At 33.1% G+C, this 17,663-nt stretch overlaps 1 protein-coding gene and 1 pseudogene across 3 annotated transcripts in view; one reads left to right on the forward strand and one right to left on the reverse strand.

Moving 5' to 3' along the window:
* RIF1 (replication timing regulatory factor 1) overlaps positions 1-17,663 on the forward strand; it is a 54,874-nt gene that overhangs the window by 30,981 nt on the left and 6,230 nt on the right. For 2 of the 3 annotated variants that reach the window (XM_015596555.2, XM_025039229.1), the window contains exons 22-35: positions 1,476-1,741; positions 2,829-2,871; positions 3,780-3,982; positions 4,533-4,632; positions 5,756-5,875; positions 6,810-6,961; positions 7,317-7,397; positions 7,480-7,534; positions 7,891-11,112; positions 13,736-13,882; positions 14,200-14,274; positions 14,363-14,478; positions 15,232-15,385; positions 17,244-17,349. In XM_015596555.2, coding sequence (XP_015452041.1) covers positions 1,476-1,741; positions 2,829-2,871; positions 3,780-3,982; positions 4,533-4,632; positions 5,756-5,875; positions 6,810-6,961; positions 7,317-7,397; positions 7,480-7,534; positions 7,891-11,112; positions 13,736-13,882; positions 14,200-14,274; positions 14,363-14,478; positions 15,232-15,385; positions 17,244-17,349 — 4,840 coding nt within the window. The remainder of the gene's footprint in view (positions 1-1,475; positions 1,742-2,828; positions 2,872-3,779; positions 3,983-4,532; positions 4,633-5,755; positions 5,876-6,809; positions 6,962-7,316; positions 7,398-7,479; positions 7,535-7,890; positions 11,113-13,735; positions 13,883-14,199; positions 14,275-14,362; positions 14,479-15,231; positions 15,386-17,243; positions 17,350-17,663) is intronic. The other variant, XM_025039230.1, reaches the window with a different exon arrangement.
* On the reverse strand, positions 14,539-14,657 carry LOC112470617 (annotated as a pseudogene).

Here is a 17,663-nt window from a genome sequence, read left to right on the forward strand (position 1 = left end):
TTTTTGTTTTTTTTTTCCCAGTGCATTATGCCAGCCAGTACACAATGTCAGTTTTTCTCATTACCAGTGATTGTTAACATTTACTATTTCATTAAGACAGTATTGCCAGGTTTTCCACTGCAAATACGTATAATTAAGAAATTAATGTTTTGTGGCAGATAACTTTGAGATATGTAAATAATCCTGTTTCTTAGCAAACTTTCAGCCATAAGTTTATTATTCAATGACGCTTTTTGCCTGAAACACTGATGATTCCCAAAATGAGAGTTTATACTTCCAAGGAACATGGTGGTTCCTTTTAGCTGAGAACAGCATTTGGTAATTAAGATCTGTTCATTGCTATGAAGGTGTGTCACTGCTTCTGGACCTTCTCAGTGGACAAAGGTCGAAAATAAGTGTGTTTGTGAACCACACAGTTACTATCTGTTTCTCTAGATATAATTTCAGTTACCAGCTAGTATCACATGGTTTATTCTAGTCTTACCCTCTTCTGTATTTACCTACCTTCTGTAATAGTGAGAAACCTGGTTCCTATTACCCTCAATATATTTACTGTTTGATTAGTTTTTTGTATGTAACCAGTCTCCTGACTCAGTGGGCTGTCTTGTCAGCTTCAGCATCCTGGTCAAGAATTTCTAGGTAGCCTTTCCAATTCATATTCACGTCTGAGAAACTGATAAAAGGAAGTTAGTAGCATCACTTATTTTTCATTTTACCACATGATATTTTTTAATTAACAAGCACTGAATTAGAGTTTTCTCTTAAATTTGACATACCTTAACTTAAAAGAATGGTTTTTTTTGAAGGAAACATAATTTTGGAATGTGTATGATTTTCAAGAAAAATATGGTTTATCCCTGTAGGAATGTGTCTGAAAAGAGATAGTCTAAGAAGGGTATGAAGGAAAGTCAGACAGTGCTTTTAAGATACATCTTTATCTTTAGGCTTTTTTTTTTTTTTTCCCCCTTTGTTGTTTTCGAGGATTTGGATATCTGGCTTGTTCAGTGTTATTTCTGGGATATATGTATACACACACACACACACAAAACATACATACATACACATACATGCACACATGAGCCAATAATTTGTAAGGAAAATTTTGTTTCATGTATTTTAAATGGATTTAAAATCTAATTCTAGAATCTATTATAGAATTTAGTGCTTTCTTAAAATTGGTTCAAATTCTGAGACCGTAGAGTAAAAATTTGAAATATACTTTAATTCCTTGGAGAAAATAGATTCATTTTCCTGGAACTCTTATTATAGATCTGCCAGATAATTTTGTTTTAAAGATAATGTTGTAGTGATATTTATCCATTAATGGTATACTTAGCATTTTAAGATTTTTGGGTATTACTACAGAAATATATATTAGACGTATCTATCATTTAAATGTTAGATTTATAAAGATGGCCAATGACACTTTTCAAAGTACTTGAGTTTGAGTTTTTAATGAATTCAATTTTATCTTGTTGCCGAAGAGATCTTCTGATTGGTCCAAAAAGAAGAAGGAGCCCCTAGGGAAATTGGCTTCTTTATTTAAACTTATTGTGAGAGTCATGTATTCTTTCCACACTTTGAGCCTCAAGGAAGTACATTCTGATACTCTCCTCGCTGTTGGCAACTCAATCATCGGCATTCTTTCCAATGTGCTTGGACATATTTCTTTGCCTTCTATGATCCGAAAAATATTTGCAACTTTAACAAGACCTCTAGCATTATTTTACAAAAATTCAAAGTAAGTATTTGGGCTTAATAGCTTTGAAATAAATACATATAATTTAGATTTAGGTGCCAAACTTCAGTTGTTTTTCTATCAGCTTTGTTGTTACAGATGGTAATTTTACAGTTTAGTGGGGAAAATAATATATTAGAGTATGCTTTTGTTAAAAATACAGTCCAAATAATACATGAATATGAGGTAGGAATTGGAAGTCATTTTGAGTGCTAGTCCAGTCTCCTCAATTTAGTGCATATCTTTTTAGATTTGTTAATATAAATGAGCATACCCATTAAATACATGATGTATATGAAAGCGTACTTGACATGCTACTTTGCAAATTGAGTATATGATATGCACTAAATATATCTACATCTTGCTTGCACCTGCAAATCTCATTTTGTTTAATGTCTGCATAGGATTCCATAAAACTTTAGCCAATTTCCTGTTGGTCGACATAGTTTTTTTCTATTCTTTTCTCTCATAACTAATAATATTGCAGTTGAATGCATTTGTGCATAGCCCACATTTGCCACTATTTCTGCAGAACAAGGTCCTAGAAGTGAAATTGTTGGTTCAGAGAGTATGCACATTTAAATTTCTGGTACCCTCCTAAAGTTTGTATTAATTTACCCTGAAATGAAGCAAACAGTGCCTTAAAAAAAAAAAAACCTGAAAAATCACAAATAACATTTTAAAAAAGTAAGCTGTGTGATTCAATCATTAACAAAGTCTATCTTTTATAAATATGCAGAAAGTTTTAGCAGCAGATTTTATTAAATACAAAACAGGACCCCAAATCTATTAGTTTTTTTGCAAGCTTTTTTATAATTCTGAAGCTTCATCAGAAATAATTCATACTTTTTTAAAAAAGTACAGAAATAATTGATGTTTATACTTTGAGGAGGTCTATTTCAAATATATTTCTGATTCATTGTTTAAAGATAGCTTTGTATTATGCTTAATGTTTGGAACTTAACATTTTTTAAGTCTTTGGGCAACTTTTTATATCACTATACATATACATCTTATTTTTATGACTATATTACAATACTTTTAGGTTTAGCTTTCTAAAATATAAATGGTACTATTTTTTTCTTCCCAGGCTTGATGATGTTCCTAAAGTGTATAGTTGTATGAACAGCAAGGTAAAAATAGACGTTATCCATTAAACATACTTAGGATGAAAAATGTATTGGGGTTAAATAATTGTCTTAAATATAATGCAGCTGATTTTTAACGGGCTTATATGTCAACTTTAATGGACATTTAATAACATGACAGTCATGATAGTTTATTTTGTTTGAAAAAAGGAAAAAAAACGTATTTTCACAGTTTGCAGATGAGGAACCTGGACTTACCAGAATTAAATCAGGCTCTCTGGACTTGTTTTCCTGTTCAGAAATTTCTGCGCTTTATACCAGTGGCCTTCAAACCTTATCTGCACCAGGATCACCTGGAGGGCTTGTTAAAGCAAGTTCTAAACTTTGGCCCCAGAGTAACTTGGAGCCTGATTTGCATTTCTCACAAGTTCCCAGGTGATAGGATAAGGCCCAAGCTTTGAGAAGCACTGATCTGTATCCTCCAGATCACTTTTTCTCGATGGCTTGTTCACAGGAAAGTTTTCACTTTTTTCAAAGGATGTTTTTTTAAAATGTTATAATTTGCTTTAAATTCATGTAATTTATCAACTCCTGTCTTATCCGTTTATTTATGAGGTAATTGGTTTCAATATTTTATATGTACAACTTTTATACACAATTGTTAATCTATTATAATTAATGTGAAAATTTTTTTCTATTAATGGAAAATAAGCTTGAAATAATGTTGTAATCTCAATAACCAAAGTAAACTCACTGATAACTTGTCAACTCCTAAAGGATATATATCTAAGATGACAGATGGGAGCTTCTTAAAAGCCATTTGAATTTTAAAAGTTGAAATGATAATATGTTCTGTGAGTTGTTTAATTTAGTATGCTTTGTGCTTTTATTTTTTCCTGCTTTAAAAGTAACATTTCCAAGTGTTATCCTAATAAACTTTTCATTTTTCCTAGTTAGAAAAGCTACTAGGAGAAATTATTGCTTGTCTACACTACAGCTACACTGGAACTTATGACAGTGAACTTCTTGAACAGATCTCCCCATTATTATGCATAATATTTTTGCACAAGAGTAAACAGATTCGAAAACAGAGTGCTCAGTTCTGGAATGCCACATTTGCTAAAGTGACGACATTGATTTATCCTGAAGAGTTAAAGTATGCTAACAACAAAACTCTTTTATACAGTTATTCTTTTGTGATCATGTAAATTGCTTTTTGGTTTTAACAAAACTTTTATTATGAGGAATCTTTGCAGAGGGTTGCTTAGTTGAGTATTGTTATTTTGAGTACATGCATGGTAATTAAACATTATTTGACCCTTTGGTCTTTTTAAAATAGTAACCACTTGGTTTTAGGAATATAAAAAGCAATTTGAAGTTATCTTTAATAAATATAAAGGGCAGGAAATTGATGGTTATTAAATCTAGATAATGTGCACATGGGTACTTAATATAATAGGTACCCATAATATTTTCCATAATAAAAATTTGAAACTTTAGTTTTCAAATTTTCTTTTTTTGAAGAGTAGCAAAAATTAAATATTGCCCATTGTTTCTTCCAGTTTTGTGTTTATAGAGTAAGAAGTAGTTTTAAGCTGGATACGTTTTGCCACTTGAAAATTATAATTAAAGTGTTCTTGTTAACATCAGTATTCACAACAACCACTTGACTCAAGGTATATATATGTATGTACTTTTTTTTAAAGACCTGTACTAAAACAAGCCAAACAAAAATTTCTGCTGCTGTTACCCGGTTTGGAAAATGTTGAAATTGTGGAGGAATCCAGTGGACCATATTCAGATGCAGTGAGTTCGTTTTTGTTTTTGTTTTACTTTTACTTTTGAATGAGTTTGATCAGTTTATTGATTCCAGTATAATTTTTAAACAGACAATAGCTGAGATAGAATGCTTTATTGAAGTGATAAGCAAATAAAACCTGAATAAAGGAGCTTCATAATATAGGATTTTTCCATATAGTCAGTTTTCTGGTTTGAAATACTTCCATGAATTAAGGGCAGTAAATTTCCCCATCAATTTTTATGCAAATAATCTCTGGTTCTTGTTCATTAATGATCTTTTTTGAACTACTTCATATCATGTATTATATGCAAAGACTGTAATTATTAAAATTACGTGGTTAAATCTTGCTTTAGCTAAACTAAGAGTAAAAGTTACTGGTCCATGTCTAATCAAGAGCTACCCTTTATTATCTTATTTTTTTCCAATGAATCATTCCCTGTTGGAAAAGCACATCTTTGCAATTGTATCACCCATTTAGACCAAGGTTACTTTAGCTAATGGTACTTGATTACTATTTAAAGATAAAAGAGTAAAGGCATGGATACTGTAGACCCATAGGTAGACACTGTAGACAACTTTTCTTCAACAAATGGAGTCTGTTTTTGTTTAGAACCTGTAAGAGAAAATGTTATAGCTAGCCAACTACTCTATATTGTTTTGGTTTTAGGCTAAATAAAAATTCTTATCAGATAATCTAGACTTGTGGAGATTCATTCTTGTAATTTGGCATGAAAAGGCCACATAGTCTGTTGGGAGAGACATGAATACTTAATATTTTCTATCATGCTTTTTTGTTTAATACTTAAAGTTTAAGACTTTGATTGTTCTTTTAGAAGTTTCCAGTAATAGGGGCATTTGAGTACAACATTTTGATTCATTTTTGTAATTATGTGGTATATCTTATTTTCAGAATTCATAAAATGAAGTGGTGTGAAACTACTATAAGTATTGGAGACAGCAAACCTATTTGCTGTTACTGAAATAGTGCCTTTCTTTGACATGGTTTTAGTAGGTTTGAATAAGCAGGAAATTTGAAATGAGTATTCATTACACTGGAATTTTCAAAACATGAAAAGGAGACATAGAACACTTGTATTTAATAAAATTGTTTTATTTTTAATATAACAGACAGAAAGTTCACAATTAAATATGAAGATAAGTGGCATGGAAAGAAAATCAAGTGGAAAAAGAGATTCTTTTTTGATACGACCGAAGGATACAAAAGAAAATATGAAACCACCAGCCAAAGTATGTTTTTCTAAAGTTTATTTTATAGAACTTTTAAAATTAAAATATATGGTAGGTTCAGCACATAGAATTTCTGATTGGAAGAAAAAGCTGTTAAGACCTTTTAAAAGATGGAATTGCAGGAGAATGTGAGTTTGGTCTGGGAAAACTGTATTAGGATGGCATGGAAATCTAGAAACTTTGGGAGATGATTTCTTTTTAATAAAGTATGCATAATACTTAGCATCCATTAAGTGTAGTTAATCTAGGCAGCAGCCTCCTTGAGATGGAATGAAACTAGATATGAATAGCTATAACATAGTATGAGAGGAGAGTATTTTTAGAACTGTTAATGAATAGAAACACGATGCCTGGGTAAGAAATCTATTTTGACCTCAAATCTAAAATTAATTATCTTGCTAGTTGCCCATGAGCCGACTTTTTGGACAATAATTCTTTCTTCCATGGACTCTAGTAAAAGATATTCTAGACTTTTGAGACCATGCTCTTGGCAAAAATGAAAAAGAATAATTCCAACATAGTCTTATAGCAGTGATGAAGTAGAATGAAAACAATCATGCTAAAAATTTGTAAGAATAACATTTGAATACCAGCGAGAGTGGTATGTAGGGCATATTTTGGCAGCTTATACTTGACTACTTCATGTTTCACCTTGAGATCTATAAATGCACTCTTCTGCCAAACCACTTGACCTCTGTGAAAAAATATATTTACCCATGCTTTGTTGATAAATACACTCTTACCTACTTTAAAAAGAAATGTAGTAATTTTAATTTTCTGAGTAGTTATTAACCAGGAATATTGTGTGGAGTTGAACTCAAAACTTCTTAGTCATTATCAAAATACTTTATCAGACTGCTTGAAGGAGTTTATTGAAGTATTGGAAAAATAATTTGGCAACCCAAACGTACATTTATTTTTTTAAAATTTGCAGTTGAAACTAGAATCTCCATCTCCAAAAATAAAGAGTGAAATGCCTTTGGAAGAAGAAAAGTCCACTGATTTTGTCGTTATACCTCCCGAAGGAAAAGAAACAAAGGAAAGACTACTAACTGAACATCAGAAAGAAGTACTCAAAACAAAGAGGTTTATAGTCTTTATATCTTGAATGGGGATTCTGTAGTCAAACTTAGATTTCATGCAGCACATAACTTTGCGTTTAGACTAAGATACTGTGTATACTATACTATATTTTATTGCTTAAAAGATACATTGTACATAACTACATTTCATAATTTATGAGGCTACCTAGTAAGATACCAAATGTTTCTAAACTGAATTTATTGAGGTAGTATGGGAAGGAAAGGTGTAAGGAAGATGGTTTCATGGAATAAGAATATCTAAGCTTTGATGTTATATTGTTCTTAAAAGGGAACTAGATGTAGAATTTAAGTTTTAACTTCATTCAAATAATGTTAAAATTTCAAACTTATTTTTTCAGGTGTGATATTCCTGCCATGTATAATAATCTGGATGTTTCACAAGATACTTTATTTTCTCAGTATAGTCAGGAGGAACCTATGTAAGTATGGAAGCTGTTGAAGGAACTGGATTTCTCATTTTTAATTATAAACAGTATTCTAATTTATATTTATTTATTTCAGAAAAATTACTGGTGTAGCTGAAAAATCAAAGGAAGATCCCAAGACGATATTTAAGGTATATTTGATGTTTCTTATTTGGGGTTTTTAAAAATCATTTTTTTTGGCAGCTTATACTTGACTACTCCATTATGGAGTCTCTTTTAAGATTCATTTTAAGATTTGCTGTATAATCTCTTCTAGATTTTAGAATTGTAGTCATTGTGTGTATGTATTTAAATGTATTTGACTTTATTGAATATTTATAATTAATTATTGAAACAGATTAATGGGTACATGCCACCACCTTTGGAATATTTGCAAAATATTGAGTCAGTGATTACCTTTTGAGTAAGGTTTTACACTAAAATTTCCCAGAAAGTCAGACTTATTTCCTGGTTAATCTATATATATATATTGTACATTTCTGTGCAGGAGGAACAAAGGAAGAGTGACACTGTCATTCCTCAAGATGTCACGGAAAACTGTGGTATGGATGAACATCTTGAAAAGACTTCCTTTTCAAATAATGAGTGTGGTTCTATTGAGGAAACCAGTCCAGAAATACTGAGCAGTAATAATGATGCCAGAAAAAATTTAATTTCATCAAAGAAAATGTCAACCGAATCTACGTCTAATGCAGAAAACACTTTTGGTGTCAGCAGTAGCTCAGTTTCTAATGGCACCATTTCTGGAATTCTCTCACATCCTACACGTCGAAGGCAAACCTTTATTACTTTGGAGAAGTTTGATGGTTCAGAAAATAGACCTTTTAGCCCGTCCCCCTTGAATAATATATCATCAGCTGTTACACTGAAAAATAACCAGGAAGGCATAACTAAAACAGATATTCCACTAAAAGCAAAGAAAAAAGAAGTGGCTTTTTCAAAATCTGACTCTGAAAAAGTAGTGCATGGAAATAAGCGATCAGGCCTAAGATCGAGTAAAGCTGAACAAACAGAAAATAAAAGGTCTGATCAGGAGAAAAACACGCTGGAATCTGTGGATGGCATGATAGCCTTAGAAAATAACCCACCTGGTTCGCTTAATCAAACAGAATGTGTGTTAGATAATCGAGTTCATATCTCTGAATCTACAGTGGAGTACGAGGATACAGTGCTAAAACTAACAGTAGAAAATGCTGTATTATTAGAAAATAGTACCGTAGAGGAGAAAACTGTAGGAAGTAATTTGGAATCCAAAGAGAATACACCCCCAGCCATAATACCAGCAGATCAAATGGTAAATGAGGATAGTCATGTTCAGATAACTCCAAATCAGAAAACCCTTAGACGGTCTTTAAGGCGACGTTCAGAAATAGCAGAGCCTATTGTTGACAGCCAAGATAAAGAAAATAATCAAAAAAAGGAAAGACATAAAGAAGAGGAAAAGACTCTTCAGAAGAGTCCATTGCATGTAAAAGATGATGTGTTACCTAAGCAAAAACTGATTTCTGAGTATACTGTACAGGAAAATTCAGTTGAGAAAGATACTTCACACGAGAAGTCTTTTGGGGAAACCAGCACTAATGCTGAAAGTGACAAAAATAGAAGAAAGCCAGACCTTGAGAATATTAAATCTGAGGGAGATGGTGCCCAGGACGTTGCAGATAAGTCCTCTGAGAAACCAGTAAGGGGAAGAACACGGTATCAAACAAGAAGAGCATCCCAGGGTTTACTTTCTAGCATTGAAAACTCAGAATCTGATAGTTCTGAGGCAAAAGAAGAAGGTTCTAGAAAGAAGAGAGCTGTAAAATTGAAAAACAAAAACAGTGACAGCATTGACATGGAAGATCAAGAAGAGAAAATGGTAAAACAGGAATGTATAAAAGTTGAAAATCAGACACATAATTATAATGCAAATTCTGAAGTGGACATAAATACAAAATCTCAGATTTGTGAAAAAGATGAAAGTAATGCTGTAACTCTTCAAGATTGTACAATATCTTCAGATTTATTGCAAGTTTCTTATGATGGATCAGATACTTATGAAGGAAAGAGTAAAACTAACAAATGTGCAGAATATTCCTTTTCAAATTCTCCTGTATCAGAATTAAATCTAAGAACTAGAAATGCCAATAAGAGATTACATAAACGAGATTCTATAGAAAATAACATTGTGGGAGAATGCTCAAAAATAGGAACATCAGACATTTCTTTACTTTCTGAAAAAACTTTCCAAACACCTGAATGCCGACACAAGAGAAGTAGAAGGGTGAGGAGATCTAAAGGTTGTGATTGCTGTGGAGAAAAATCACAACCTCAGGAAAAGCCATCTATTGGGTTAACAAATACAGATTATGACATAAAGCTCAGTGAAACAAAAAATAGAGATGTTCAAACACCTGTAACTATATCAGAAACTTCTGATCTCTCCTCTGAGGTTAAACTAGATGGGCATCATGGTGTGAATATTCATTTGGGTCTCAAGAAAGAGAATGATACTGTTAATGATACATTAAATGTATCTGAAACTGAGTTGAAAGAAAATAATATTCAAGACTCTCTTCCTTCTGAAATAGTAAATTTTAAAGAAACTTGCGATAGGGATTCTGAGGAATCATTATCTGTTGAAAGCCAAGAGCCATCTAATAAAAAACGTAAAACTATTAGCCCCCGTTCAGGTGATTCCAAAGACATTGTATTGGAATGTTCTACCTTGGAGACCAAAGAAGAAAAGCCAGAGGCTGTCCTGAAGAATGAAGTAAGTACAGAGACCATTGTTAATGTTGAAGCAGATGCACGTAATGTAGAAGCAAAATTCAATCCAGAAATAGAAGTTATGGAAGTGAATGTAGAACATGATAAATCTGAAAGTAGCTTCTTTGAACAAAAAAATGCTAAAACTGGAATTTTTGAAGGAGAGAGAGCAGTGGAAAACAGTGAAAGAAGTGATGAATCTGGAATAGATGCAGCAGAAGTACTAAGTGCTGAAGGAACAGTAACTAAAGAATTTCATTCAGCTATTGGTCATCCTGATAATACTACACCTGTAAAAGTAACAGCTCAAATAGAGATATCTGAACAGATAGCAGCTAGGGAACTAGATGGAGGAAATAATGGATCTGATCCAGGCTTATCTGAAGAAATGAATGCCGAAATGGAAAATTGTGAAGAAAGAGAGATTGGTGAGGTGAATGCTGAAATTGACCTTGTCAATGAAACAGAAGATGAGGACTTGACAACCAAAGCATCTAAGTCTGTAGAAGCTGGAACAAACAGAATGAATGTAGAAATTGACAGATTTGTTCCTGACACACTGGAGATGAACACTGAAGGAGGAAAGGTTATCTCTAATAAAACGGAAACAAATACTGTACTTCATAATCTTGAAGAAACAAAATTAGATGACAATCAAATTAAAGTGGAAAATGATGGTGAAAGTTTACAGGAAGTTCACTGTACTTTAGAGAAAGTGGAAGAAACATCACAGTCTCTGACATCTGAAACAGCTATTTCTGAACTGATAACAGAAGACAATAATACATCTCCACAAAAATTAAGCGAATTTGATCCTTTACTTTTGTCAGCAAATGACAGTCCTAGTGGCACTCAGACACGCTGTGTCTGGTCTCCTTTGGCTTCTCCATCCAGCAGCATTTTAAAGAGAGGACTAAAAAGACCCCAAGAAGATGAGATCTCATCACCTGTTCATAAGGTAGGGGTTTGAGGCTGAATATTAATAATCCATGTTTAAAAGGAATATTTTGGCTCGATGGTGACACCGGGTAAATTACAGAATATGAGATTGATATAACTACCCGTTTTGAATATTCACCATTGCAGCTAGGGAAATGGGCAGGTTGAAGGAAAGGTGTTGAGACTGAAGCCCTTTAGATGTCACTTTATTTCAGGATACTAAACTAAATTTATACAACCATTAACATTGTTCACTTATTGCAGGAGTGATGAGCATCTCAGTATGATTTTTTTCCTGCTCATATGGGGGGAAACACTTAGAATCTGATAAAGCAGCATTAGTTAGCACTGACTGTGTCCTAGGACATTGTGCAGTTTCTCATTTCCAGGCCTTGGAAATTACAATTAAAAATCAATTGTAGGCTGTAGGCTGTGCCTTCATCAATTTCTAGATATGATTTCATTTATAATTTTCCCATCTTCATTAAACTATAACTCTAGTTTATAAACATGGATTATCTATATCTGCTTTGCCTCCTGGCCTTATAACTTGCACATAATTTGTTGAATGACCAAATAAAAAAAGGAACCGTTATGTGCTTACATAGCTAAACTTGCCCTCTTTTTAGCGAAGTAGGTGTTCAGAAAAGTCATGATGCAGGTATTTTTTAATTCTAAATTGAAGCTATCATTTACAGTAGAATATATCTGTTTATACAAACATGTATAGATAGATATAATGATACCAGCACTTAATTTTGTCTTTAGCAAACACATTGTGAAGAATTCCCGAGGCTAAACCAAAAATTTTTACACTGAGTATTCAGAGATTAGGCCTTAGACTTAACACCTCTTTATTTTTCTGGTTTCGTTTTGCCGCACTGTTTTTTGTTTGTTTTGTTTTAAGTGTTGCAAGTTTAATAAAAATAGACCATAGAAGTTCTTGAAAAGTTTGTGAAGATAGAATGCATTGGAATTTATGTCTGTCTTTAGTGTACTTTATTATTTTGTTTATTTTTATTCCCTATACCTTCCTCAAGCATGGCACACCACACCAACCTTCCTATCAATTCTATGAACTACCAAGGAATCATCCTTTTTTAAATTCATATTTAAATTTTTTTTTCTTTTTATCTATCTTACCCTCAATCCCTTTGGCAAACATCAGCTTGTTCTCTACCTCTGGGTCTGTTTCTGTCTTGTTTTGTTCATTTGTTTAGATTCCACATAAAGTGAAATCATATGGTTTTTGTCTTTCTCTGTCTGACTTCTTTCACTTAGACTGATACCCTCAAGGTCCATCCCTGTTGTCACAAATGGCGAGATTTCATTATTTATTGCTGAGTAATATTCTATATGTGCCATATCTTTACCCATTCATCTATCGATGGACACCTAGGTTGCTTCTATATCTCGGCTATTGTAAATAACATTACAGTGAACATAGGGTGCACATATCTTTTCAAATTAAGTGTTTTTGTTTTATTCAGATAAATATCCAGAAGTGGTGTGTTGCTGGGTCACGTGGCAGCTCTACTCTTAATTTTTTGAGGAAGCTCCATGCTGTTTTCCAGAGTGGCTGCACCAGTTTGCAATCCCACTAGTAGCATATGAAGGTTCCCTTTCCCCCTCCCCATTCCTGCCAGCACTTATTTGTTGATTTATTTTTTTATGATAGCCATTCTTACAGGTGTAAAATGGTTTTGATTTGCATTTCCCTGATGATTAGTGATGCTGAATGTCTTTTCATGTGTCTGTTAGCCATCCATATGTCCACTGGAGAAATGTCTATTTAGATCTTCTGCCCATTTTTAATTAGATTATTCAGCAGGTTTTTTTCCGGGGGGTGGGGCAAGGATGTTATATGAGTTCGTTTATATTTGGGGTATTACTCCCTTATCAGATGTATCGTTTGTGAATATCTTCTCCCATTCAGTAGGTTGTCTTTTGTTTTGTTGATGGTTTGCTTTGTAGAAACCTTTTAGTTTGGTATAGTCTCATTTGATTATTTTTGCTTTTGTTGTCTTTGCCCAAAGAGATACAACCAAAAAGATATTGCTAAGACTGATGTTAAGAGTTAACTGCCTATGTTTTCTTCTAGTTTTTGATTTCAGGTATTGCATTGGAATTTTTAATCTATTTTGAGTTTATTTCTGTGTGTGATTTCAAGTTTGGTCTAAGAAACAAAAATTGCCATCCACTTGCTGTGAGTCTGATACCCTCAAAGAGTTTAGAACAGAGGTTTGTAGGATATACCAGAAGCCAGTGAGGACTGTGCTTACCCCCTTACCTTGTTCTTCACAGTCAGGGTAGTAAGCCCATAAAATTAGTAGAATTTGATTATACAATTTTAACTGCCACCTGCACTTTTATTAAGTTTCTTCTGTCCCTGTTTCACTGTTTGTTGCCGTATTATGCAAAGACAGTTTTGAACGTTGAGTGTTGGAATGACCTGCGGTATTGAGTAATATTTGTGAAAGCAGTCGCTAGACAGCTACAACTATGTGCAGTTGGTTTCTAGTGAAATAAATTAAGCTTCTAAACGCACATCCTATTTTGGGGAAACCTTAAAATGAGAATTTATGATGTTATTTTTTAAAACTTTAATTTTGTTAACTAAAATACATGAACTGTGTTTTCAGGTTCGCCGTGTCTCCTTTGCAGATCCAATATATCAAGCAGGACTGGCAGATGACATTGATAGGCGATGTTCTGTTGTTAGGGCCCATTCTTCAAATAGTTCTCCCATAGTAAAAAGTGTTAAAACTTCACCTACTGCACATTTGAAGGTAAGCTGTAGACTTTAAAATGCCCATATGTGTATGCAGACACAGAATTGTGTTGTATAATTTGTCTTAAAATTAACTATTTAAGAAACAATCTTTGGTTTGGATATATTGTTCTTTTATCTGCTACTTGGTAAGAAAGCATGAAGAGGTGGTAAGAGGCAATTGATTCTGCAAGTAATTGATTAGGTATTTCATTACATTTTAGATTTTCTGAAAATTTTAAGAAATTTTTGCAGTTTAAGTTGTGAAAATAAAGTCGTAAAAAATTGTAGTTATCTAGGGTTCTGAGTTTTTTCTTTTTCTTTCTTTCTATCTAGCATAATACGTCAAGCAAAGGATTTCTGTCCCCAGGATCACGTAGCCCTAAATTTAAGAGCTCAAAGAAGTGTTTAGTAAGAAGTGCTTTAGTTTTCACGCAACTTTTTTTTCATGTTTAGTCAGGTGACCATTTATTTAACGGCTTTTGAAATTTATTCTAAGATTACAGAAATGGCTAAAGAATCCATACCATACCCAACAGAAAGTGTTTACCCAGCTTTGGTGAACTGTGTGGCACCAGTTGATATCATTTTACCTCAGATTACATCAAACATGTGGTAAGTGGTTATTTTCTTCTGGCTTATTTTTTTTTCTTTTTCTTTCTTTTTTTATTTAAACACCTACAGCACCTGGTCTTCCTAGGTGGTCTCCCATCCAAGTACTAACCAAGCCCAACCCTGCTTAGTTTCCAAGATCAGTCGGGATCCGACGTGTTCAGGGTAGCATGGCTGTAGACTACTTCTGGCTTATTCTTAAAGATGCCTCTTATTTAAGAGGACTATTTAAATGATCAAGGTTTTCATATTTAGAGTTGATTTATATGCACTTTCACATACGTTTTATTTTAGAAATAAATACAAATTTAGCTGTGAAGATGGGCCAGATAGGACAATAAGAGAAGCATTTATCATAATGGCTAAGATAATTGTGTGCTTATTTGCCAGGTGCTGTGCTGGACTCTACAGACATACCTTATTTAATAATACGAACCCTGTAAGAAGTAGTTTTATTTCCACTTTATAACATGAAGTTTACAAAATTTAATCCACCAAAGTCACACAGCTAGTAATTCATAATGTAAATGAAACATGCAGCACCCATTAGGGTAAGTCTGATTCTAGTGCTATGGCTTAAGCCAGGCATATGGCATCAGATTCAGATTTTTGTCTTCAGAGTGGCCTAGGTGAGCCTATATAAATTTTGTTATAATTGAACTTAAATCAGGAAATTGAACTGAATAGGCTCTCACAAATAAAATAAATAAAACTATATAATATAATGATGGTCTACCTTTTCCTCTCATTGTTCAGGGCAAGAGGACTGGGACAACTCATTAGAGCCAAGAATATAAGAACAATTGGTGATTTGAGTACTCTTACAGCATCTGAAATAAAAACTCTTCCTATTCGTTCTCCAAAAGTGTCCAATGTAAAAAAGGCTCTGAGAGTATATCATGAGCAGCAGGTAAAAACATAGTTGTCAGTTATAAGTCATGTTTAAATACAGCCATGCACCATATAACGATGTTTTGGTCAACAGCAGACTGCATATACAGCAGTGGTACTATAAGATTATAATGGAGCTGAAAAATTCCTGTTGTCTTTTGAGGTTGTAGCTCAGTGCATTACTCGTGTTTGTGGTGATGCTAGCGTAAAGAAACTCACTGCACTGCCAGTCACAAAAAAATGTAGCACACAATTATGTACAGTACATAATACTTGGTAATGATATAAACAACTATGTTACTGGTTTTTGTATTCACTACACTAAACTTAACCATTACTTTAGAGTGTAGTCTTTCTACTTGAAAAAAAAAAAAGTTTGCTGTACAACAATGTGCCATGTTAGGCTGGCAGCAACCTCCTATATCCCACATTTACTGCATCTCCTGATTGTGTTTTCTCTTATGCTTGATTTAATCTCATGTTGTTTCCTACAGTAACATGCTGTACAGGCTTGTAGCCTAGGAGCAGTAAGCTATAACATATAGCCTAGGTGTGTTGTAAGCTGTATATATCATCTAGGTTTGTGTGAATACATACCGTGATGTTCGCATGACAAAATTGCCTAATGCATTTCTCAGAATGTATCCTCATTATTAAGTGATACATAACTGTAAATGATTTATCAATACAATTATATGTTAATGTTTAAACTGTTCAACCAAGAGTAACTTAAAAGCCACTTTATAATTTCACAAAGAAGTTTGCTCATTTATTTTGTGGTGTTCTTGTGTAACGTACCTCTTTATTCTTTGAATTCTGTTCTTCTACCCCCTTGTTTCTCCTTTATACCAAACTGGTGATTGGTTTCATGACAGCTATTCTAAACATTTATTAAACATTTATTAAAATCTTGAAGATTTGTAATTAACAGTATTTTGATTTTAGTATCTAATACAGTTGTGACTTTTTTATTTTTACTTGTTCTTTCTGTCACCTTTCTGCACATAGACATTTTGGGTCATGGAATGTTTCCACAGTTTCTCATGAAAGCCCCCACGATTCTTCCCTGCATAAAAATACACGTGGAAAATTTTGTTTATCATTTCAGAAGGATTCACAGACTCTGCTGAAACTCATTCAGACACTCTTTATGTATCCATTGACATGCAAAATTGTGAATAAATAGGGTCTGTTAAGGATGAAAACCAGCATTCTTTATTAGAATTTTTGAGACTGGAGTTTGCTAGCTACTGAATTCTGAAGACTTCTGCTGCACCCTTGAAAGTCTTAGATTTAATATTAATTTATTTGTGATCTTTAAAAAAATTATTAGTTTTACACAACTCAAAAACTACAATAGTAATTTTTCATAGTAATTCTTATAGATCAAGAATTTAGTTTCTGAAGTACTTTCTGTAGTCCGTGGGCCCTGGGGTTTATCTCTGAAAAGGACATTTTTTAAACTGCTTCATCGAGGCATCCACATGTCATAAAATTCATCCCCTCTGCACACAATTAAGTGATTTTAGTATGTTCACAACGTGTTATATAAGCACCACTGTGATTTAATTTTAGAACATTTTATCACCCTAGAAAGAAACCTTGTATAAGCCATTAGTGGTCGCTTCTCATTTCTCATCATATGACCTGGGTCTTTTGTGGCTAGCTTTCACTGAGTGTAATGTTTTCAAGGTTCACACGTTTTGTGTGTGTGTGTGTGGTAGTAGTAGAACGTAATTTCTTAGCAATATTAGCTAAGCTAATAATCCTGTGATAGGCTGTGTTTGAATCTTTTCTGCTGTTGTTAGTCCTACTAAGAGTAATTTTCAATTTGTTGGTTTTATTTTTGTTTTTACTGGCCTGAATATATAATCAAGGTGAAGTCTCGTGGATTAGAAGAGATTCCAGTTTTTGATATTTCTGAAAAAACAAATGGAATAGAAACTAAATCTCTCTCTTCTGATGAAGAAAGACTTGCCTCAGGTATGTTTTAGCAAAGTGAGACAATTTTATTTACAAGATCAACCGACTTTATTGATCTGTTTTTTTTTTTTTTTGTAATAATAGTTGCCAAATACATGAAAAAAAACAATTGATTTGACTTTAAGTACATTTAGTTGCTTTTTACTAATTGTCAACTTCTACTCCATTAAGGTCCCAAATAAGGATGTGAACTAAATATTGTGTTCTGGTAATGCTTTTAATAAAAATGTAGTAGTCTGGCGGTTTCTTTAATGGCACAGAAAAAAGCTATGGTACATTTTTCTGTTGCCTGCTCGCTTGAGGAGCAAGGATAC

Source organism: Pteropus alecto, unplaced genomic scaffold (assembly GCF_000325575.1).
Source record: "Pteropus alecto unplaced genomic scaffold, ASM32557v1 scaffold3, whole genome shotgun sequence".
Lineage (NCBI taxonomy): Eukaryota > Metazoa > Chordata > Mammalia > Chiroptera > Pteropodidae > Pteropus > Pteropus alecto.